Raw genomic sequence first — 24705 nt, forward strand, 5'->3', positions numbered from 1 at the left:
CTCTCCTGTCCTCTGCTGGTCCAACGGGATTATAGCTGTCCCTGGTTCTCATCTCTGGCCCCTTGCTGTCCCCCTGCGGTCATTCTATAGTATAAATGTCACTCCTACCAGACCCCTCCCTTTCCATTTTATGAGAGACAATCAAATTCCAGGCACATCCCATTGTCCTGGAACAACCAGGACCCTGCTTTAAGTTAGGATAAGAGGATGCTTCATTGCAAATTTGGTGACCCTAAAGTTGTTACTTGGGATGTAAAATTCTGTTTAATTAGTTAAATGGTTAAATATAAGCTTTACTGGTTAACTGATTAAAGGGAGGTCGGTGTGTGGAGGCTACTCCAGTCCAGCCACGGGCCAGGCTGCTCCAGCCTGCATTGGTTAACCATAACCACTAAGGGTGATGCTTACTGGTTAACTTGTTAACCATTCACATCCCCAGTAATTACCGTTTAGGAGGAGTTCTTCTGGATGGATGGACACACAGACAGACACAAACTCTCTAAAATATATATTATACATATTGTTATTTTATTATTTATTAGTATTCTTTTAGCGGCTAGGATCACTAATCATGGACTAGTTCCCTTCCCCCACCCCCGCCCTGCCTTGTGTCAAGACCTGTACAAACACAACAAAAAGACAGTCCTTGCCCAAAGGGTTTCCAAGCCAAGTACAAGACAAGAGACAACTCATATAGACAGATAAGCGTGTACAAGGAAACAAGCACAGATTCAAAGAACACTAGAACTGGAAGGGACCTTGAGAGGTCATTGAGTCCAGTCCCCTGCCCTCATAGCAGGACCAAGCACCGTCCAGATCATCTCTGACAGATGTCTATCCAACCTGCTCTTAAATATCTCAATGAGACAGTACTGGTGAGAATGATAGGCAATGCACCACAATGCTTTGGTCCCATTGTTCAAAAATCACACTAAAGCCATGACCTAATCAAGATTAGCATTTCTCACAAAGGGACCTGACCCACTCACTCCTCCTGGTAAATTTGATGGCATGTTCTTGCTGCTGCAGAAAAGTTCAGCTCAGCATTGAATTGCTGCTGCCGGGGTTCCCCAACTCCCCTGCTTGCACAGAGCTCTGTCCGCTCCCTAACCCGGAGAATGAAACAGCTGGGTTGGGAAGAGGAAGGGCCCAGGGAGGGGGCACTGTCCCAGGCCTTGCACCATCCCAAGGGCAGACCTCACTACAGCTGTCTAGCTGCAGCTAATGTACAGCTTGTAATGCAAACACACCTATAGGCATACCCCTAATCAGTGCCTTCAGCTCAGTCAGTCTATAGCACTATCATGCAGACGCTTCCTACACGGACACTTCCAACATGGATGTTGATATAGTTAAACCATATCTGCAAAGGGCAGTAGCAGGGTCGACAGAAGAAGTATCCTTTAGCCTGCTCTAGAATTTAGGTCAACCTAAGTACGGTGTCAGGCATGAACTTTTCACAGATCTGTGCTACATAAATAAGTTAATCTAAGTTTTAGGTATAGACTAGGCTTGAGTGCAAGTTCCTTAAACTGTTTGGCAGCACACACATGTGCATGCAGGTGCATGTGCATGTGTGTTAGGGATGTAATAGTATAGTGTAGTCGATTAACCGATTAACCGATAAGCAAAGGCTTATTGGTTAATGCTATAGACGACACCATTGTTTCTCAAACTTTTTGAGACCAAGAAACACCAAACAATAATTTTTTGCTGAAAAAAAAAGAGGAGGCTTGCCCCTTTAAGGGCAGCCATTCCAAGGGAAAAGTTGTTGAGCAAAATAAACAAACAAAAAAGGACAGGGAAAAGAAGTTGTTAAGAAAAAAAAAAACCAATTTGCCCTTTTATCAGGAGAGCAGGCATTGCCCTTTTAAGGATGGCCATTTTGAACTCTGTTCTCTGTGGCACACCTCCAACTACCTACACTTTAAGAAATGCTGGACTACAAATATCCCACTCCCTTGCCAGTAAATTTTTTAGTAGGCTGGCCAGCAGCCTGGCTTAGTCCTGGCTTGGACTGGGTCCGGTGCAATGCTCTGCATTTAAAATGCTCTTCATTTAAAGTGTATTAGGAGCCAGGTAGGAAGCCCAGCCCAGTTTTGGCTCGCTGCTTGGTCAGAGGCTGCTGCCTCCGTATCAGAGGCAGCAACACTGGGAGAAAGACAGCTGGTCCACAAGGGGAGCTGGTTTTTAAACTGGGCCCCCTTGAGGACCAGCTCCCGCCTGGCACCTCACACTGCTGCCTCTGATATAGTCTCAAGTTAGGTACCTAAGAAATTAAGAACATGCAGTTAATGGCTACCTGTGAAAAGTCTGGTTCAGGTGAGCTGCCCAGTATCACACAGGAGTGGCTGAGGTAGCAACAGAATCCCATTCTTCAGGGCACCATTGAACTGTTTAAATAGACCACAAGACTATCCTCTTTTCTGTTCTTTCAATCCCCTCTCTCACTCAATATTACCAGTGCAACAAACTAGGCAGGGACCCTACAGACCACAGCTTCCTTCATTACACAATCCTGACTCATCCCCAGGCATGATCATCCTGTGCAATGAATCAGGCAGGGGGTCCTTTGGGAAAAAATAGTTTGTAAGCATGTAATTAAAGATTGTATCACAATGCACAGGTAACCTTATTTCTGGCATTTCAGAGGCATGTGCTGACAGCAGCAAACCCATTGAGCTCAGCAGTCTTGTGTTTAATTCCAGGCTCTGGAGGAGTTTGTTCTCTGGTGGTCACAGATCCTTCTGCCTCAACACCTCTGGCCTGTCTTTATCCTAATTCTGTCTCTTCCCTGATCCCTGGACTCCTTGTCCCAGTCTCCTTGCCTAGACAGCTTATCTTCAACTCAGGGCTGCCGATTTGAGAGCCAGTCTTCCAATCACCCAGAGTCCAGTCCTCTTTTCCATCTCCGGGCAGCTCATCCCAGGCTATCCACTGGATCCTTTTCCCAGTCTTCTGTGCCACTTGTCAGTTCAAGTCCCATCCTCCAGGTTCCTCCTCAGATCTCAGACCCCCTCCTACCACCAACTCAGAGTTCCCGTCTCCAGGTCCAGCCAGTTCTAGTCTTCCTCCACCTCAGTTCTTCATCTGGTTTTAGCTTCTCACCATTCCCCATGGTCCAGATCTTTCCCCTCTGCATCTGAGCCATGCTATCCTTTCTCCACTCCCTGGTCTGTGCCCAGCAGGGAAGTTATTGAGAGCACAGGAAACGCAGTCTCCCTCTTTCCCATTTAGGGTTGCCAGATGCTTTCAACAAAAATACCGGAAACTCTTGACATTACATTGCACTCTACATTACATTTTCTTATTTAGAAAATACTGGACATTTATATTTTCTCAATTTGTTTCCCGAACAGAAAGCTCAAATACTGGACTGTCCGGTTCAAAACTAGACACTTGACAATCCTATTACCGTTCCACGGCCCAACACCACAGCAGCTCTGCTCAAACCCATGAAAAGCTTCCCAGAGAAACAGCTATACAATTTTTAACATGGGAAAAACAATGTATTTTTGCCTAACCTTGAAAGCAACTGCATCACTTTTACTGAACCTTAAAAAACTACAGGCTGAGGCAGACATCCGGTATGGAAAATTTCAGCCTGCATAGTTGAAGTTTTATAAAGTTATAAACAGTGGATATGATAACATCAAGCAAGTGTCAAGCAAGCTTAACTTTAAGCTACTGGCTCTCCCTATAAAGAGAGAAAGAGAGAGCTGGTCGAAACATTGTAAATATGTCTGTGAACACACCTACAATGATTTTTCCTCTTTATTTCATCAACATTTGAAATGTCAGTGAAGAAATTCATAAATATATTGAGAAATTTCAACTAGCTTCTATTATACATAAATAATGAGATTTTTAAGCCATCAAAGTATACATATTACTTGCCTAATAACCCTTTGATCTTATTTCCATTATACATCCTCCTACCCATCTTCTTGTTTATGGTTACATGCTTTTGTTGTGTCCTATAATTAGGCCATCATCCTGTATACCTTGTTTTGGGATCTATTGGAAAAGGCTTTCTTTAGCGAAAGATCAATCTCTAGACTTCCTCTTTTCTCCGACAAAGCTCCGTGCTGAAAAAAAGTGGCGGCCATTTTTATGCTAATGAAGTGCAAGATATTTAAATCTCTACTTCATTAGCAATTTTGACCTGCCTAATCTGCCTCTCTCTGCCAGCAGAGGGGTGCAGTCTCAACATACCCACTATGTGTTTATATAGCACCTAACAAAAATGGAGCCCTGTTCCTATTAGGGGATTCTAGATGCTGTTGCAACAAGAATGAATAATAATGAGTAGTCCTGTGGCATCTTAGAGACTAACAAAATATATAGGGTAATGAGCTTTTGTGAGAAAGAAATCTCATCTGAAGAAGCTTCAGGGGTAGCTGAGTTAGTCTTTACAGGATAAACTTAAAAAACAAATGGTCTGGCAGCACTTTGTAGTCTAACAAAACATGTAGATGGTATCATAAACTTTTCTGGGCACAGCCCACTTCTTCAGATGACTGCTATTTTGAAATAGACTCGAAATAAGCTACGCAATTTGTGCTATGCAAATTGTGTATCTTATTATGAGTTTCGGGTCCCGTGTAGATGCACCCTAAGGTGCCACAGAATTACTTGTTGTTTCCTCAGAGGAGTTGAAGGGGAAATAGAAAAATCCAAGATATACTAGGGCAGCAGTTCCCAACCGCTGGGCCACCGTGGTTCTGGGGGCCAAGGCTGGGGTACACCGCTCTTGCGGCCTTCCCACTGCGCAGGGAAGCGATCTTCTGCAGCCGGAGGGGATCCTGCCCCTGCCCGGAGTTGGTTGGCTGAGAGGCGGGGCAGGACATGCTGTGGCGGGAAGGGAGGCAATGGGCTGCTTACCCCGGCCCCGGCCCCCAGGGCCACTGCGATGTGAGCAGCAGTGCAGGGCTAGGTGAGGGGGACGGGGCAGGCAACAGGGGCTTCAGGGGCAGGGCTAGTACTGGAGGGCTCTGTAAGTTAAGTAGTCGGGGGAGCTATGGGGGCAGGGCTGGCACTGGGGGGCTCTGGGGATGGGGCTAATATTGGGGGCTGGCACTGGGGGAGGCTCTGGGAGGGTTGGGTGCAGTGGGGCTGTCACTGGGAGGTCTGGTGGCTGGGCTTTTGGTAGAATGGTAACGTTTAATGTGCGTGGGGCGCAGTGAGGCACAGGTAGTGCCATAGGCACACAGCGCTCAGGGGTACTGCAGCCTGCTAAGTTGGGGAAAACAATAGCACAGGAGACTGCTGTCCCGACCTCTCCCCCATGCGGTCCTGCCTGCGCTGCTCACTGCCCCAGCCCTGCCCGGAGTGCCCAGGACTGCCTGTCACCTGCCGGGAGCGGAAGGGAAGGAGCAGACAGATAGTGTGACAGCTTCCCCCGACGGCTCGGGGATTCTGTGACAACCGCAGTAAGCGCAGCCGCTGGGGAGGGGGCGAGCATCGGCAGGGGCAGCCGGACTCCGGACAGTCGGGCACCATGCACTAGCTCCCCAAAAGTCTGCGGCGGGGGAGCCCCCAAGAGCCTACTGCTGGCACATAAGCCCGGCTGAGAGCCCCTCTCCTAGCGCATGTCTCCGGGCTGCTGTCCCAAGAACCATACCCTCCCCTCTGGACTGGCACGCTGCAATGCGGGGTCTGCCAGCTACTTTACCATGTTTCTTGGCACTGAAAGCCCTGAGGGGTGGGGGTGGAGGAAGGAGAGTAGGGGTTTGGTTTAAATTAGCAATTCCAAGTGGTGAGGGGAAGCAGCAAGGTTGACCTCAAGCTGGAAGAGGGGGAAAGGAAGGAGGCAGGCGGGCCGCAGAATGACCCCGTCATCCTACAGAAAAAACTTTTTTAATATCTGGTTAGATATAACAGTAAAAGAAATATCTGTCAATTGTAGGACCTGTGCTAATGAAGCTAATTAAGGGTATGTCTAAACTACATCCCATTTTCAATAAAGGGATGTAAATTAGACATATTGAAATTGTAATTGAAGCCAGGATTTGAATTTCCCATGCTTCATTTGCATAATGGCGGCCACGGCTTTTTTCGAAAAGCCACTTTTCAGGAAAAAAACGTGGTCAAGACGGGGATCTTTCAACAGAAATCCTCAGGTTTACTGGATCTTTCAAAATGGGGCATTTCTGTTGAAAGATCCCCATCTTGACTGCGGTTTTTTTCCAAAAAGCGGTTTTTCGAAAGAAAAAAAAGCCGTGGCTGTGATTATGCAAATTAAGCATGGGAAATTCAAATCCCGGCTTCATTTACAATTTCGATATGTCTAATTTACATCCCGTTATCGAAAAAGGGATGTAGTTTCGACATACCCTCTGTGGGTTGGATGTGTTCCATTCATAGCTGTTGATGAGAAAATGCAAATGTCAAAGGAAGGGGAAATTTCAAGCCCACGTTGACACTGTCAAATTTGTAGATGAATTCCAGTTCTGCAGACTCTCTCTGTAATTGCATGGTGAAATTTCTTTGTGGAAAAATGGCTAATAATAATAAAAATGAATAATAATGTCACTTTGGCTTAACAAAATAGGCTCTTCTATTGGAGCTGGCCAAATTATTTACTGTGAATAAATTATTCAAGGTATCTGTTTGTTGTGTTTACAACTTGTTTGCAAACCAATCCTGCTTTCTTGCTAATGTGCTCATGAACATTTTCCAAAGAGTCTGAGAGAATTTTCAGGCTATGGGTTGTTTACAGATCATTCTCTCTGTTTTTAATACTATTTTTGGCATATGAAACCTAAACTACACAGTATTTTTTCTGCCCCTGACTGAAAGACTGAAACTTCTCAAACAACGTGAATGGCAGGGAGAGGATAACATATATAACACTGATATAAAATGAAATTTCTTTCTTCTGGGAAATTGTGATATTTTGATATTTGTTGTCATTCTGGATTTGGATGATAGGGCTAAATATCAAAAATTAATTCAGAAAAATTTAAATTAAGAAATATTGAAATGTTTCATTCTGAGTTGACACTCATTTCTTTGTCTGCCCCAGCCACCATGGTGCTTTATGGGAGATGTAGTTCTAGGTATCTCCTGTCTCCTCTTTTCTCTACTGACTCTACTCTTGGCTGGACTACATTTCCCAAGATGAACCTCAGTTTCGTCCTCTGTCTAAGTTGCTACAGTGCCTCATGGAAGATAAGTTTCATTTTGATTTTCCCAATGGAAAATTCCACCAAAATTGATCTTTTCATGCAGAAACTTTTGATGTTAATGAAATGCTAATTTTGATGGAAGTTTTATTCAAAACTTTTTGACCAGTCCTACTTTTCTATGTGCTCAAACACAAGATGGATATTCACCCAAGAAGAAGGACATTCATACAGAGACTAGCCACTCTTCAAATACCACTCTGAAGAAAAAATATTTGTATGGATGTTCTCAAATGAATGAGGTGAAGCAGGGCTGTACCAAACAGCCATTCAATTTGAATGAATATTTGTGGACATTATATTGAATCAGGTCTGTCAGTTATCTTACACAGTAAATGGCCTAATTACACCCTTTGTGTACACACACCCTATTCAAACATGACTAATCTTAGCTAGGATTACTATAGCACACCCACTCTTTGAAGTTACTAGATTCTTTCTCTCTTCAACATACTTCATTGTTTGCAGCAGTTTTGTAACCACGTTGGTCTCAGGATATTAGAGAGATAAGGTGGCTAAGGCACCTCTGTTATTGGATCGATTGCTGCTGGTGAATGAAACAAGCTTTTGAGCTTACGCAGACCCCCAAAAAGAGTAGCTGTGTAGCTCCAAAGTTTACCTCTGACACCAGCAGAAGTTGGTTCAATAGAATGTATCACCTCTCCCACCTTGCAATTTGTGGCTGTGCCTCTCTAATGCACTTTATTAGAAGTTTTGTTTGCAGAAGAACATTATGAGGAGTAGCTAATGAGCATGTTCAGTCACTGATTTTAAAAGTTAAGCATCTGAGCAGTTTAAAATAATTTATTTCATAAAGTAGAAAAGGGGCTTTAGAAACTAATCCCCTTCTGAAATGCTTCCAAATTAATCCAATTACTGTTGCTAGATCCATATAGAAAAGTTTGAAGCCAGCTTAAAAATTATTTATTGCAGTTTTATAATTCTAAAACATTCTGGTCAATTGTATTAATCCTTCCTTTGCTCTGCTCCAGAATGTGTGTTAATTGTTTTAGACACTAGTTTGGAGGGGGAGAATTGTGTTTCTCAAACCTTTTCTTTTCAAATGTAGACCATTGTCTTGTAATTGAAGTGATGGACAGAGAATTAAACGCAAAGTGGTCTATGAGTAATTTTTATGCTCATTCTGGTAGCAAAGTGCCTTTGCATTAAATATTGTTTGATTTTTTTATTATGTTTTCTATTAGCAGTCTTGCTCTTCCAAAGAGGTTTCTGCGTAAAGACCTCAAGAACTTCATAAACAGCTTGTTGCCATTAAGTTTTATTATACTCTGTCTTTTCAAATAAATTGAAAAGTGCGTTAAGTTACCTTGATCACATCCTCAGGTGGCATAAACAAGCAAAACTCCACTGAAGTCTAAAACACTGCACCACTTTACACCAGCTTAGGAGCTGGCTCTCTCTGTCTAGCCAAATATACAGAGGAGACTAGATTAGTCCAATATCTTTAAATGAATAAATAAAATGACATTTTTATTAAAGCATTCCAGCTTTACACATATGAACTGCTCCAATGCTTTCTTATGAATGCATCCAGAATAGACTTCCAGACTTCCTACTTAATCTGAGAAAGTCTAAGTAATTTGCCCCATAGAGCTCACTCAATCGGGGTATGCCAGTGCTGAAATTAGACACCCACAGTTGGCCCCCGCCAGCTGACTCAGGCTTGTGGAGCTTGGGTAAAGAGTCTGGAGCCTGGGATCTAGGATCCCCTGAGGTGGGAGATACCCAGAGCCAGGCTGCAGTCCTGGGCCCAAAGGTCTACACCACAATTACACAGCCCTGTAGCCTGACCCCGGCCTGCCTGAGTCAGGTGGCACTTGCCTGTCATGGGTGTTGAACTGCAATATAAACATGGACTTTGTGGGCCACATTTAGCATTCGGTTCCAGCAGTCCAACTCCAGAGAGGAATAACAGTAATTTTAGAAAAGAATAAAATTTGATCCCAGGCTTTCAAAAGCAGCAAGTGAGCCTCAGAGATGGATAACACTAAACAGCTAACAAATACTGGACTTTTTGTTTAAAGTCCATGGTCTGTTCCCGTATAAACAACTGCTGAGAGCTAACTCCTGTTGTCTTCAGGGCGAAGTAGGGTTGCCGCCAGGTGTCTAGTATTCACCCGGACAGTCCGGTATTTTCGCCTCCTGTGCGGTAAAAAAAATTCAGAGAATACCGGACACCTGAGATGTCCGGTATTTTCTGAATTTTTCCCCAGCCAGGAGGCGAAAATGCCGGGCACCTGGCAATCCTACAAACACTCAGTGCCCGGCCTCCCCCTCGAAGGCTCCCCGGCCCCCAACACCCTCAGCCCCCACCCCCATGCTTACCTGGTTCCCCAAGGCTGCTGTCACAAAATGGCTGCCAGCCAAAAGACCTAGGGGAAGCAATACTTCCCAGGTACCCAAAGCCAGGCTGCAGTCCTGGGCCCAAAGGACTACACCACAATTACACATCTCTGTAGCCTGACCCCAGCATGCCTGAGTCAGGTGGCACTTGCCAGTCGTGGGTGTTGAACTGCAATATAAACATATCCTTTATGGACTTTGTGGGCCACATTTAGCATTCGGTTCCAGCAGTCCAACTCCAGACAGGAATAACAGTAATTTTAGAAAAGAATAAAATTTGATCCCAGGCTTTCAAAAGCAGCAAGTGAGCCTCAGAGATGGATAACACTAACGCTGGGTCTTAGTGCTCAACCGCTCCCCTGTTCCTATCCCTCACTCTTAAAGGGGACATGCTGTTTTATTATAATTTTTTTTTTGGCTTAATAAGTCCTTGGAGTCCCCGCCCCCCCTTTTTTTTTTGCTCAACAACCTTCCTTTTTTTCCCCCTTCAATAAAATTTTTTCCCAGTGTTTTTTTTTGGGGGGGGGGGGGGGGGTTCGGTATTTTTGGTTCAACCATCTGGCAACCCTAAGTGTGACCAGGTTTTGGCCCTTCAGAAATCAATGTAACAGAGAGGAATTGAGAAATTCAAAATCGCTACTTACAGAAACCTCAAGTGACTGAGCTAAAAACCACATTTCCCTCATTAAAATGGAGAGAAATTATTTAGCTATTTCTAGTCTGTAACATTAGGGCTGTGTCTACACTGGCCGCCTATTACGGAATAGGCATGCAAATGTAGCACTTTGGAAGAGGCAAATCCGCAGGGGATTTAAATATCCCCCGCGGCATTTGCATTTTCATGGCCGCCGCTTTTTTCCGGCTTGGAGATAAGCCGGAGAAAAGCGTCCAGACTGGCGCGATCCTCCGGAATAAAGACCTAGCCTAGGTGTATTAGTTCCTGCAGTTCAGCCAAAAGGAAGGTTTGATTCAGTGCCCAGCAGTACATTAGCTCACATGAACAAGGCACGTCAATGTTTGCTTCACAATATCTTAGTGTAAAGCACTAATGTCCTGCAGAAATATTGCAATCTGCTTTTCTTTCTCCCAACAAGCTTTTTATTCCCACTCGGTCTACATTTTAAATATGGTTGAAACTTAAACCAATGATTTCTGAGAGTTTTTAATGGCAGAATTAATCTAATTGATGGAGTGACTATTTTTTGTCAACTGTCAGCCACTTTTGATTTAAAAATACACAAAGGCACAAATGGTAGAACATTTGCAATGGCAAGCAATGACGTACCCAAATAGTCCTCTGGAAATCAATAGTGCTACTTATAGATGTGCTTAACTGCATGAACAAAAATGCCACAGTCTGGCCCAGAAAGCATGTGACCTCTTTGGATATTTTATTTATATAGTATCCATAATTTATGAACAATGGAATGGACCTCAATGCAGATTTACATTGTGTAACCCACACACCTAGTGTGGTTACTGAGCAATGCAAGTGGTACCTAGACCATAGCAACAGTTAAAACCAAGAGACCTCTACAGCATGGGCTGGGAGCCAGCTGGCTTTTAGCTCAGAGGGTAGAGGTTCCTATGCCCTGCTTCAGAAGTCCCAGGTTCAAATCCGCCTGGTAGTGGTTACAATTGCAGCATTATATCTTGGCTGAAAAACACAATTTGCATACAGACTACAAACACTTGGAGGCAGAGACCATCCTTTTGTTATCTTTTTTCTGACCCTAGCACAATACGTGGAAGTCTTATGGAGTCAGGCTCACTGACGGGAGGCGGCCGTGGGGCCTGGAGCAGGGCCGACTGCCCTTGATCCTACCCCTTCCACCCTTAGCCCTGGCCCTTCCAGCAGTGCAGAACTGCTCCTTATCCAGGGGCCCACAGCGACTGTCTACTCCACTATGTGGAGTTAGCTACCACCCACTTCCTAAAGCCGGCCCTGGGTGTTGAACTACAGGCAGTCCCCGGGTTACGTACAAGATAGGGACTGTAGGTTTGTTCTTAAGTTGAATCTGTATGTAAGTCGAAACTGGCGTCCAGATTCAGCCGCTGCTGAAACTGACCGCCAGTTCTGACTTACATACAGAATCAACTTAAGAACCCCAGGCGTCCCCAAGTCAGCTGCTGCTGAAACTGATCAGCAGCTGATTCCAGGAAGCCCGGGGCAGAGCAACTCTGCCTCGGGCTTCCTGTAGTCAGCGCTGGTCAGTTTCAGCAGAAGCTGACTTGGGGACGCCTGGGGCAGAGCAGCTGGGGTGCTGCTGGGTTGCTCCAGTAGCGCCGCTCCTCGGTGCTACTGGACCAACCCAGCAGCACCCCATCTGCTCTGCTCCAGGCATCCTGATTCAGCCGCTGCTGAAACTGACCAGCAGCGGCTGAATCAGGACCTGGGGCAGAGCAGCTGGGGTGCTGCCGGGTTGGTCCAGTAGTGCCCAGAGCGGCGCTGCAGGACCAATCGGCAGCGCCCCAGCTGCTCTGCCCCAGGGTCCAAAACAAAAGCCTGGTCTGCTGGGGGGGGGGGGGCACACACTAGCTGCGCCCCCCGCCCAGCAGACCAGGGACACGGGGAGCAGAGCCGCAGCGGCAGCGGGGTGCCGCGCCTCTGAGGCTTTGCTCTGGCAAAGTCTCAGAGGCGCGGGACCCCGCCGTGGCTGCAGCTTCAGTCCCGGTGCCTGTGGTCTGCTGGGGACGGTCCCCAGCAGACCACAGGCACCGGGACTGAAGCGGCAGCAGCGGCGGTTCCCCGTGCTTCTGAGGCTTTGCTTTGGCAAAGCCTCAGAAGCGCGGGAACCCGCCCGGTGCCCCTGGTCTGCTGGAGACGGTCTGCTGCAGACCAGGGGCACCGGAGCAGCTTACGAACGGGGCTTTCTTGCCCCGGAGCTCGCAGGTAGTAATCCGCCACCTCGACCTCCGGGGCGAGAAAGCCCCGTTCGTAAGTGCGGATCCGACATAAGTCGGATCCGCGTAAGTCGGGGACTGCCTGTATAGAAGAAAATCTTTTTACAAAACTAAACTACCTTGTATGAGATAAGCCTATGTTTCCATTCAGATACTCTTAAGAACAGATGATGAAAATATTTTCTTTGTACAGAAAATACAATGCATCCCTTTTTGGGCTGGATGTGCATGACTTAACAGAAGAGAATGCCATCCAAACAGACAAGCAGAAGACAGCTTACAGGCAGATAAAGCCACTGTGGAATAAGAAGCAGAGAGAGTGTTCCCTTGTGAAAAATAATTTAGTTTAATTGCCAGTGAATGGAGTGTAACAAAGTTAACTCCCTGCTCTACCAAGACAAACAGACCTACTCAGCTAAGTTAAAAATGATGTCATCTTCATTCATTTTGTTGGACAGCTGTGAAGATGGGGGCATCTATGGGCAGCCTTGAGTTGGAAACATAAGAACGGCCATACTGGGTCAGACCAACGGTCCATCAAGTCCAATATCCTGTCTGCCAACAGTGGCCAATACCATATGCCCCAGAGGGAGGGAATGCAACAGGTAATCCTCACGTGATCTCTCCCCGTCATCCATTTCCAGACAAACAGAGGCCAGAGACACCATTCCTACCCATCCTGGCTCACAGCCATCGATGGCCCTAATCTCCATGAATCTATCTAGCTCTTTTTTGAACCCTGTTAAAGTCCTAGCCTTCATAGCATCCTCTGGCAAGGAGTTCCAGAGGTTGAAGAGACACAAGATTGCAGGTAGATGCATGAGCTCAGGGAAGGAATGAGCCTCAAGCAGACAGAGGTTTACCATGGTGAACATTTGTTCCACTAGTGTGCTGGGAAGGCTAGAATACAGAGGGGTGGTATGATGGCCACCCACTTCCTCTCTGGCCCCTTGGAACTGGTATATATTCCCTGGAAAAAAAGAAGGGGCTAGTTCCTATGCTGCTCTGGCTACAGGGACTGCAACATCCCTAGTTCACACAAAAAGAAGGGAAGTCTACTTCCACTGTGACCTGTGCAAGGACAGGGGATAGTTTCGCTCAGTATATGGAGCATCCTGCATCTCATAGCATGGAGCTGGACTGTATTCTGCCCAATAATCCTTTTGCAACTCCTATCCTATCCCTGAGCAGAAGTAACTAGGTCAACAGAAGAATTCTTCCATAGACCTGTGTCTCCACTGGGGAGTAGGCTGGCTTAACAACAGTACTCAGCCGTGTTAATTTTTCACACGTCTAAGAGCCATACCTATCTCAGACTAAGTTTTTAAGTGCTGCCCAGGCCTGTGACTAATTGGATGCCAAGGTAGAACACAAATTCTCCATCTCCTGGTACAACTCTCTCTACACAGAATTTTATATAACCCAAATACGAGCACCACCACCATGAGCATGTCTTCCAAGACTAAAAATGTGCTCATGTATTAAGATGGGGTGGGAAACCTCTGGCCCACAGGCTAGATCTGGCCCCCTTCTTAATTTGATCCAACCCACAGCAAGTCCCTGAGCCTGTTCCCTCTACAGGTAAGGCTGGATTAAGAAAGTGGCTTTAGGGACTGCAACCCCTAAACCTCCTGTCCTGAGTCTGCTCCTGCATTCCGAACCCCTCAGTCCTAGCTGGAAGCCCCCTCCTGCACCCAAACACGGTATCCTCAGCCCCACCTCACAGCCTGCACCCCCAGCTGGAACTCTCACCCCCTCCTGCACCATCCTCTCGCCTCAACCTGCAGCCCGTCCCACACTCCCTCATTTTTGGGCCAACCCCAGAACCTAGGAAGCCACACAAAAACCCTGGGCCCCCAGAAGAATTAATCCAGCCCTGACTACAGTGAGGGGAGTGAGGTGTGTGTGTGTTTGTGTGTGTGTGTGTGTGTGCTCTGCCCCGACTGATTTTCTGTGGCCCTTGTAAGAAAAAAGATTTCCCCACTCTTAACAGCGCCACCTGGTGACACATGCGGTAATTATGCAGAGTGAACGGACCCATACTTGAGATACTTTCAACTCCAAAATCTGATAGATTATTCTTAGTCTAAAAGTCTCAGAAGTGTTAGTCTATAACTAAGTGTTGGCCTATAACTTTGAAAACTAAAACAATAACCTAAAAACAATGAGTAGTCCTATGGCACCTTAGAGACTAACAAAAGTATTTATAGTATCATGTGATTTCATGGGCAAAACCCAGTTCTTCAGATGAGTTGGAAGAAGTGTGTTTTATCCACAAAAGCTCATGATACTATAGATATTTTTGTTAGTCTCTAAGGTGCCACAGAACTGGGGATGTTAAGTAGTGGTTAATAAGCTAATTGAATAGTCGATGATATTTCCATCAACTACCTGATTAGTCAATAAGGGGGTTAGCTCCTGGGGGTGGCGCGAGCTGCAGGCGGCTCTTACTACTTTTAAAAAACAAGCCACAGAAGTCCTGGAGCTGATGCAAGCCGGAACTGCTCAGTCCCAGCTTGCTCCAGGTCCCCTGCTGTGGCTCTGCCTCCCTTGCTCTCCCATGCAGATGGTGCTGGGGGGAACTAGCTTTTGAGTCAGCTCCGTTCAGAACCAGCTCCTGCTCGCCTCCCCTTTGCTGCCTCTGATACAACTGGGGGGGAAGCAAGTAGTCGAATAGTGACTCAACTAGTTGGTTACATCCCTATACAGGACTACTCATTTTTCCTAGTTTAATGTCTCTTTTGAAGGCAGCTCTCGCTTTTCTGGTGGTTTTAACATTTTGGGTGAAATCCTGGTCCCACTGAAGTCGATGACAAAACTCCAGTTAACTTCAGTGGTGCCAGGATATTATCATTTGGGTTCAATTCCTGCTAAGTGTCATGACAGGCTCTTTGTTCATTCACAAGTATCAGAGGGGTAGCCGTGTTAGTCTGAATCTGCAAAAGCAACGAGGAGTCCTGTGGCACCTTATGACTAACTGAAGTGTAGGAGCATAAGCTTTCGTGGGCAAAGACCCACTTCGTCAGATGCAGACCTGCATCTGACGAAGTGGGTCTTTGCCCACGAAAGCTTATGCTCCTACACTTCAGTTAGTCTATAAGGTGCCACAGGACTCCTCGTCGCTTTTGTTCATTCACAGTTTTTCTAAGGTCATTTTAAGTATATCATGAAACCCTATGCTTTCACTGATTTCTGACCTCACTATTTTGAAGCATTTTGAAATGTTAAGTAAAGTATATGGCTATTTGGAAATAGCTGAACTTGGAAATCATGGTGATCATTAGGTCAACTGGAAAAATGATCGTGCTGCTAATCAACGAGGATCCCTCTATCTTTAAACTTTTTGTAGGGATAAAAGATTATGCTGACAAATCACAACCAATATTCATCTGCCACACTATGGAGCCAGTTCCGTTCAGCTGCAATAACTCTAGTATCTGAATACACTATGACTCAACAGCAGATGAATACATATACCACTTTGTACATACTGCTACATTCAGTTCCATAAAATTGGCTACTCATCCAAGCTCTTCACATCTGGAAGGAATTATGAAATATGTCTGTCATACAGCATTCACTTTCCCAGGAAAAACTGCTCAGCTTCTGATTAGACAGCAATTCTGGGCCCTAGGGCAGAACAGTCAATGAGCCCCCACGCATGATCATGCCCGCGTGGATGCGGTCTGCCTGACATTTGGGTGATGCTGTGCCTGTACTGGCTGGTGCCCAGCGAGTTGCTGGCTGTGCTGCTGGGTGTGCTCTTTCAGCATGGCTGGGGTTTTTGCATGCCTGCCTGATAGGTTTGCCAACTGTCTAAACATGCCAACGCAAAGATCCTTGCCCTGCCCCCTGCTCTGGCCCTTCTTTGAGGCCACATTCCTATTCTGACTCTTCTCTGAGGCCCCTGCCCCTGCTTACTCCAACCTCTTCTGTTGTTCACTCTCCGCTCACTCACTTTCACTGGGCTGGGTAGGGAGTTGCAGTGCAGGAAGGGGTGGGGTGTCAGGCTCTGGGAGGGAGGTTGGCTGCAGGCTCTGGACAGGGGCATGAGGGAATGAGGGGTCAGACTCTGGGATGGAGTTTGGGAGCAAGAGGAGGTGCAGGGTGCAGGCTCTGGGAAGGAGTTTGAGAGCAGAAGGAGGTGCAGGGTGCGGGCAGGGCCGGATGGGGGGGGGGCTACCTGGGCAGCTGCCAGGGCGCCAACCTATGGGGGGCGCCTCATGGCCACTGTAAGGGGCGCCGCGCGCCTGGGGCCGGGAGCCGTGCGGCGCCCCTTAGACCTGCTATCAGGCGCCGCGCGGTGCCCCTTAGAGCTGTAATCAGGTGCCGCGAGCCCGATTGCAGCTGTAAGGTGCGCAGCGCACCAGGGGGCAGAGCTGCACATGCGCCGTGCACCCGGGGGCAGAGCCACGCATGTGTCATGCACCCGCTGCCAGGGGCGCAGGAATGGCTCAAGCCAGCCCTGGGTGTGGGCTCTGGGAAGGAGTTTGGGAGCAGGAGAAGGTGCAGGGTGCAGGCTTTGGGAAGGAGTTTGGGAGCAGGAGAAGGTGCAGGGTGCAGGCTTTGGGAAGGAGTTTGGGAGCAGGAGAAGGTGCAGGGTGCAGGCTTTGGGAAGGAGTTTGAGAGCAGTAGGAGATGCAGGGCGCGGGCTCTGGGAAGGAGTTTGGGTGCAGGTGGGATTAGGAGTCGGGCTTTGGGAGAGAATTTGAGTGTGGGGTGCAGGCTGTATGCCAGGGAAGAGGGTTGGGGTACAAGAAATGGTCAGAGGGTCAGCGCTTACCTCAAGCAGCTCCTGAAAGTGACTGGCACACCCCTCTGTCAGTGGCTCCCAAGTGTGTGGGGGGTGGGGGGGAGGAGGTAGAAGGTTCCATGCCCCACTGCCCACAGGCACTGTCCCCACAACTTACATTGGCTGCAGTTCCTGGCCAATGGAAGCTGTGGAGTTGGTGCTCAGGGCACGGACAAGCACACAGAGACTCCCCTCCCCTCAAAGCCACACAAGGTGCATGCCAGCCGCTGGGAGTGGCATGGAGTAAGGGCAGGCAGAAAGTCTGTCTTAGCTCTTTTGCATGCCAATGGCAATGATCAAAGGTCCGCAGGCCATTTGAAATCTCCTAGGCCCCTGGGCAAGTGTCCTTCCCCTTCCCCTGGCCATTCCACCCCCACCCCCTGTTGGCAGGCCATCCTAAATCATAGGAATATTCTGTCCACTTCTTTTATAATTTTTAAAATTGTTTCTTCATTAGTATTCTTTCTGCGCAACTGGTGAACTAGACCAACTAGAACACTGCATCAGGGGTCACGCCCAAATCCACAGCAGAAATAACAGAAACAATGCCAGCTTAATTAACTATAATCTCCAGGGATAGGCTAGATCTCAGCCCTAATTGATTTGATCTAATCATCTATGTAAGTATTTGGATGGCCCTTTACACTACCATATGAGAGCTTCCCGAGTATCTTAAAAAAGAAATGTTTATGAAATCCAGGATGTATTTTGTGTTCTCAGTGTTCAATTGTTCATTTTACACGACAACGCCAATGTTGGCAGCACAGCACGTATAAGCACCGCTATAATCATCTATTGTAAGTATCTGATCCCATAAACCAGGTAAATAAACCTGAGTTCTATTTCTAGCTGGGAATTAGAGACTCATAATAAAGCCTGATATGAAAACGACGACAAAAATACTTTGATAAAGCTATAAGTAGGGATGTAAGAGGTTAACCAGTTACCCGGTAAGCAGTACGTAACCAATTAACCAGCCCAGCTGGCTGGAGCATGCCTGCAGACCATGCCCGCAACCACAGCAGACCCGACCAACTGGACTCTGTCCATGACCACAAAGGGCAGGAGCAGCATCCCATCAATGGTGACAGTGGGCTTGGGTGGCTGGACCCTAATCCCAGCAGGCCAGGGGAGCCCCCATGCGTGGTTGGGGTGGTGCCAGCTAGCTGGGCCCTGCCCACGGCATGTTTAACTGGTTAACTATTTTAACTATCCCTAGTTATAAGAATTAAGTGATGAACTGTCAGAACAGCTGAAATCACATTGTAAGACTCCAGCTAGAATGTACAATCTATTTTAAATTTTTACTCTATCAGGTAAAAAGTCACAAGACCATCTGTGTATGCAAATGGATAATTCCTAGGGTTCTGTGGTCTGTCAGCACTGAAATAAACCATCTGTGGCTGGACCACGTCAGCGGAATTGGGCTGGGGGCAGGGAAGATTTGGGCTGCAGAGCTATAAAATTGCAGTGTAGACATTTGGGTTCAGGCTGAAGAAGAGGGGGACTTTCCCCTCTAACATGGTTCCAGAGTCCAGGTTCAGTAGATGGCAGCCTGTTCAGCATCATTACTGACAGATCCCCACAAATGCTATTTATAAGAAGAGAGGCAGTTGAATGGCAGCTCAGATCTCTTACATGCTGACTCCTAAAACATCAGGGCAACTTTAACCAGGCATTTTGTTCATTCCTGATCTGAACCATTGTGTAGTTATCAACAGCTCCCATCTTCTACAGCAGAGGTGGCACCATTATATAGCGGTGGGAGAAATCCTTCCTCTATTCTCCTATACACAATGGTCATGTGAGACTTTAACATTATTGTTTGTAAAGTGAGACCCTTTGATGACAGTCTAATAGAACTATAATATATTACAAGACGGAAATAAGTTTTCAGGGATCTGGATAAATTTCTGCACACCCTATTTCTAGGTATTATTTGACAACAAGTCTCTCTGTATACTGGAAAATCAAGTCACCAAGGATCAAATAAGATTAAGTCTAACTATTGAGAAACAGAAGTCAGAGTCCAGGCAAATGCAATAGGCCAAATTCATCCTTAGTGCAACTCTCCTCCCTTTCAGTTCCGTTCCTTTACATCAGGACTGAACTTGGCCAACAGTCTGAACCCTGCATGGTGTCAAGTATCAGAGAGGTAGCCATGTTAGTCTGGATCTGCAAAAGCGACAAGGAGTCCTGTAGCACCTTATAAGCTAACAGATATATTGGAGCATAAGCTTTCGTGGGCAAAGACCCGCTTTGTCAGATGCACGTGGTTGATGGATTTCCACGCTATACGGCTAAATGCAGTGGCTTGCATGGTGTCATGCATATGACGAAGTGGGTCTTTGCCCACAAAAGCTTATACTCCAATACATCTGTTAGGGTATGTCTACACTACCCCGCTAGTTCGAACTAGCGGGGTAATGTATGCATACCGCACTTGCTAATGAAGCCCGGGATTTGAATTTCCCGGGCTTCATTAGCATAAAGCCGGCTCCGCCATTTTTAAAAGCCGGCTTGTTTGAACCCCGTGCCGCGCGGCTACACGCGGCACGGGCTAGATAGTTCGAACTACGTAGTTATTCCGAACTATCTGTACGCCTCGTGGAACGAGGTATACAGATAGATCGGAATGGCTACGTAGTTCGAACTATCTAGCCCGTGCCACGCGGCTACACGCGGCACGGGCTAGATAGTTCGAACTACGTAGCCATTCCGATCTATCTGTATACCTCGTTCCACGAGGTGTACAGATAGTTCGGAATAACTACGTAGTTCGAACTATCTAGCCCGTGCCGCGTGTAGCCGCGCGGCATGGGGTTCGAACAAGCCGGCTTTTAAAAATGGCGGAGCCGGCTTTATGCTAATGAAGCCCGGGAAATTCAAATCCCGGGCTTCATTAGCAAGTGCGGTATGCATACATTACCCCGCTAGTTCGAACTAGCGGGGTAGTGTAGACATACCCTTAGTCTATAAGGTGCTACAGGACTCCTTGTCGCTTTAGTCTGAACCCTGAGTCCTATTTAGTCTGCACATTATTTTGTTTTATGTGCTTCTCAAATTGGGGTTTTCCCACCTGGAGGAATTGCCAGGTTAGGTCACTTGGCATCAGAGTTCCCTGTAGGCTGAGTGCTAAAGCAGCCACACAGGAGAGATCCAAATGCCGCCCTGCTGATTAGCAAAACACTCACAGCGCCCAGAGCCAGCAGCATGTATTTCTACTGGTGGTGCACATCCACACATGCCTCAGTACACATAAGAACATTTATTCTGCACATGGATGGAAACAAACCGAGGGAACAGTGCTTGGTATGTATGTGTGCTGTGCCTAAAGAACTTGTGGCGAGAGCCACGTGTATCATAAAATACTGGGTGAGAGAACCTTAGGCAAGATTTTGGAGCATTTCTTTTGCCTGAGACTATGGCTAGGATGTCAAGAGTAGGGATGTAAAATCACGGTTAATCAGTTTACAGGTTAAACCTTAGTTTTAATCGATTAACCAATTAAGCAGGATCCTGCTTCCCCACATCCTCAGGCTTGGGGCTGCTGCTGAAGCCTATGGGGAGGGGCAGCTTCTGCTTCCAGCACTCCCGCACATGGCTTCTGTTCCGGGCTCCTAACCCCCATGGGCTGAAGCTGCCTTCTGCCTGCGGCAAGCTGTGGCCAGAGTCCACGCCCGGTACTGGTTAACCAGTACCCGATAAGCATCATCAGGCAAAGGTGATGCTTACCACATCCCTACAAGAGAGATCCTTGATTTTCCCCAGGGCTCTGGAACTCTTAGGCTGTTGATGAGCTGATGAGGTTATTCCTTCACCCCATGGCTAGGCTGTCAGGGAAAACGCTCTTTGTTGAAATGGCAATGGGTATGTGTGTGCGCGTATGCCTGTACACACGGGGCTGGGTGCGGTAGGATATGAGAAAGCCTGGCTGCAAAACGCTAGAGACACGATCCTGTCCTTCAAAAGCAACTTTACAAGCAAGTAGTTAATGGGGCAGGTCTATAGATCTAGCACAGCAAGCAGAAGTAGTAACTTTTTCCTTGCTCCACCACCACAGTGCCTCACCCTATTCCAGAAGGTCCACATTTTCAGGGGAAGCATATCAGTTTATGTCCCTTTAGTTACATATGATCTAAGTAAAACACGATCATATTTTATGCAATTACACTATAGTTCATAACAGCTAATTAATGCATTTGTAAGGGGCAAAGTTTGACAGCTTAACCTGAAAACAATGAGACCCCAGCAGAATAATTCACACTGAGTTGCATGTCAGCGTCCAGTCTTTTATATGGTAACATTTTACAAAATACACCTACAAAAACTGCCCTGCCGTACAACCACAAGTCTAACAATACTGCTTTTTTCTTACAATATTTCTGCTAACAAGCAACCCGTTCAATGGGGGAGGGGGATCTAGCGCCTGGGGCGAGCTCCCGTTTGTTTTGGTTTTGCTGGCACATCACCGTGAATTACGGCGGACGTGCCAGCCCAGATGTTTTCACCCCCCACCCACTCTGACATTCCATTCACAGTCCTTGCAAAGGAAAAACTCCAGACTGCAGCTGGGTGCAGTGAAAATCCGGCCGGGCGACGGCAGCCAGGGAGCCCCGCTCTGCACCGAGCCCAGGAGAAATCAAGCCGCCAGCTGCACTTCGCAGCCGCCCCCTCCCCAATCCCCTGGCAGCAGCCCCCGGGTCACTGGGAAAGAGGAGGGTCTTACCCAGCGCGCCCTGCGCTTGTTTTTCTCCCCTTCACAGGCGGCTGCTGCTGCTGCTGGCGGCGAGAGCAAAGCTCATCGTTCCCCTGCGTCCAGTGTGAGCCCGGATCCCGCTGGCGGGCGACGGGAGGCTCCGGATTGGCAGCCGCAGTCCAGGCGCTCCCGGGCGCTGTGCAGGCGGGAGAGCGGCTCCTGCCACTGCCTAGCGTCCCACGTGGAAGGAGCCGCACCCCGCCCCGCCCCGCCGGCTCTGGGCCCCCGGGCCGCACGCAGGGCGGGTCCTGCCAGCCCAGAGCCCTGCGCCAGCTGCTCGCCGGGCAGATCCGGAGCGGTGTGTGCAGGGAGCGCCGGCTCCCAGGCGCCGCCCCGCCGCCGCTGCGGCTCCTTCCCTGCAGGGAGAGCAGAGACCTCGGCCCCCGAGCTTGGGAGCATGGAAAGGAACAGGGCCGAGGAGGGTGGGCGAGGGGGAAGGGAGCTGCTGGGGAGGGTGGGGGGAGATGGGGAAGGGGAGGCTGCATGACAGGGACTGGAGGATGGCAGGAGGTGGGAAGGGTGGCTGAAGATGGGGAAGGGGAGGATGGTGGGGAAGTGGGAGAGGGTGGTGGGAGATGATGGGGAAGGAGGGTGGGCAAAGGATACATAAAATCTAATGCACAGTTGGCAGAAAATGATGGAGAACTTGTAGCATCCACAGGGTGCGAGCTGCCTGGGGAGCCCACGTCTCTGCTTCCCTGGCCATAGCTGGGATGATTCTGGCTGTTTAGGGCTCTCCAAGTCCTGCCACCAAACTGTTCCCTCAGGGTTATATGAAGCAAAGAGAACATAGGGGCTCACAGCCCTAGGACGGATTTCATCTAGTCCTTCTTGCGTCTGCATGCATTTTGTGCACCAAGCCTCTCCTTTTTCAGGGTGCAGTTTTACTGATCAGTGTCCCACCTCTCTTGGGAGACAGCCTGAACACAGCCTGACATGCAGCAGGGAGTTCCACTGAGGAGTTATCTTCCCTTGTCCCTGCTCAGGAAATTCATCTCTGTGCCATCAACATTAGTGTAACTAATCACCTAGAGCAGAGGGAGACTTGTTCTCCACTATAATTGCTCCCAAGCTCCTGGAGAGCCTTGAAAGTGAAGGATGTAGCCCTGGTGGGCCCAATGAAGGGGGACATGGCCATGTCTGCTCTGCCTGTACAAGGGCAAGCCATGGTATTAATTGGACCAACAGCCGCTCCCTTGTGTTTCCCACAGTTTCCCCAGTGTTGTTTTGGTCATTTCTGAGAGGAACGAGTGGGGTTTTCATGCTGGTCACAGATGGAAAAAGGTATTTCTAGTCCTTGCTTCAGCCCCATCGCATTCAGTCTGTGTGACATCAGCACTGGATGCCACTTAGCCAGCCAATGAGTAGATGGAAGGGAGAGCCATGATTCCTACAATCCTTGATCATCCTCCCAGGTGAAATTGTCCACATGATGGAATAGGGGGCTGGCACCTGTGTGCTTTCCCACTACCCTGGCGCCAAGTCTCTCTTCTGTTGGACTCCCTCTAACATGGGGTCTTAGAGCCCCAAATCTTTATTCTGCTGCTGGAGGGGGGTTTAGAGAGGAGAGGGAAAAGCAGGTGAAGGGGAAGTTGTGGGAGGTCGGAATAGGCTAAGAAGAAGCTGTGAGGCTCGGTGGGCAGTACATTAGGATTCTGGCAACATCGGTTCTGTACCCAGGCACGTCTGCCACTTGCTTGTTATATGACCTCTGGCAAGTTACTTCAGTGCCTCAGTTTCTTCAGTTGTAAATATGAATAAGGGTTAACATCTTTACTGTCATCAAAGGGTGTAGGATGGGGGAAAGGGAAGGAAAGTGGATACATGGCTCTTTTCTGCGAGAGCCAGCTGGAGGGCAGTGCCGCTTGTGGTACCCTCTCCCAGTTGGGCTCCTGCTGCAGGCTGGCAACCTGACGCACACAGACAGGTGAGGCAGGCCGGTTGAAGGGGCCAGCTGGGGACATGCTGTAGGGGAGGCATATGCTTTCCCAGCCAGACTGCTGGTGCATCCATGCCTGTCCTAATGCCCCCTCAGTGGACGCCAGGCAGCACACATGCTATCCATGACACGCACTGTTGTCCGTGGCCCTGGGAAGAAGCCAGAGGAAGGGAGCAACAGCAGAGGGTCTCTTGCATCACTGCTGGTTTCCCTGCAGCAGTGCCCCCCTCTCCTGCCGCAGCCAGCCCACAACTCCCTTGTTGCAGTGGCAGCAAACAGGAGCATCGGGGCAGGGACCCATCAACCTGCCAGGTAAGGTAACCCAGCCCCAGGGTACCCCTCATATTCTCCGCCCCACACCCACAGCCCCCTACCCTGACTCCTGCACTGCCCGCATCCCAACCTCCTACCCTGACTCTACCCCACACTTAAATTTCTTACAGGTACTGTCCTATTGCAACCCCTCCACCCCCTGCCCTGAAGGCCTGCCTAAGAGGGGTGGGTTGTGATAGGACAGTACATGTAAGAAATTTAAGATATTTTCACCACTGCAGAAGGGATCAGAATTTTTGTCTCTCTTCAGTGGTGGAGTTATGCTAGCCACAGATTAAGAGCTGATGAGCATTACCCTCTGCTTAAGAAGCCTGCCAGTGACCTCACATGACAAACAGACTTTGGAGAGGGAGAAAAGCTGAACTGAAAGTCAGGATAAAGCTGTTTCACAATACTGTTGCTGTAAGCTGGGGATACCCAAGCTTTT

At 48.1% G+C, this 24705-nt stretch overlaps 1 protein-coding gene across 5 annotated transcripts in view; it reads right to left on the reverse strand.

Moving 5' to 3' along the window:
* Positions 1-22314, reverse strand: part of INF2 (inverted formin 2) — a 79908-nt gene extending 57594 nt beyond the window's left edge. For 2 of the 5 annotated variants that reach the window (XM_075926458.1, XM_075926456.1), the window contains exons 1-2: positions 21977-22302; positions 15947-15995 (exon numbers count right to left, since the gene is read on the reverse strand). In XM_075926458.1, the coding sequence (XP_075782573.1) occupies positions 15947-15964 (18 nt within the window). In that variant the 5' untranslated portion in view covers positions 15965-15995; positions 21977-22302. Of the gene's footprint in view, positions 1-15946; positions 15996-21976 lie in introns of all 5 variants that reach the window. The other 3 variants (XM_075926455.1, XM_075926460.1, XM_075926459.1) reach the window with 3 other exon arrangements.
* Between the last annotated feature and the right edge of the window lie 2391 nt (positions 22315-24705).

Source organism: Pelodiscus sinensis, chromosome 4 (assembly GCF_049634645.1).
Source record: "Pelodiscus sinensis isolate JC-2024 chromosome 4, ASM4963464v1, whole genome shotgun sequence".
Classification (NCBI taxonomy): Eukaryota; Metazoa; Chordata; order Testudines; family Trionychidae; genus Pelodiscus; species Pelodiscus sinensis.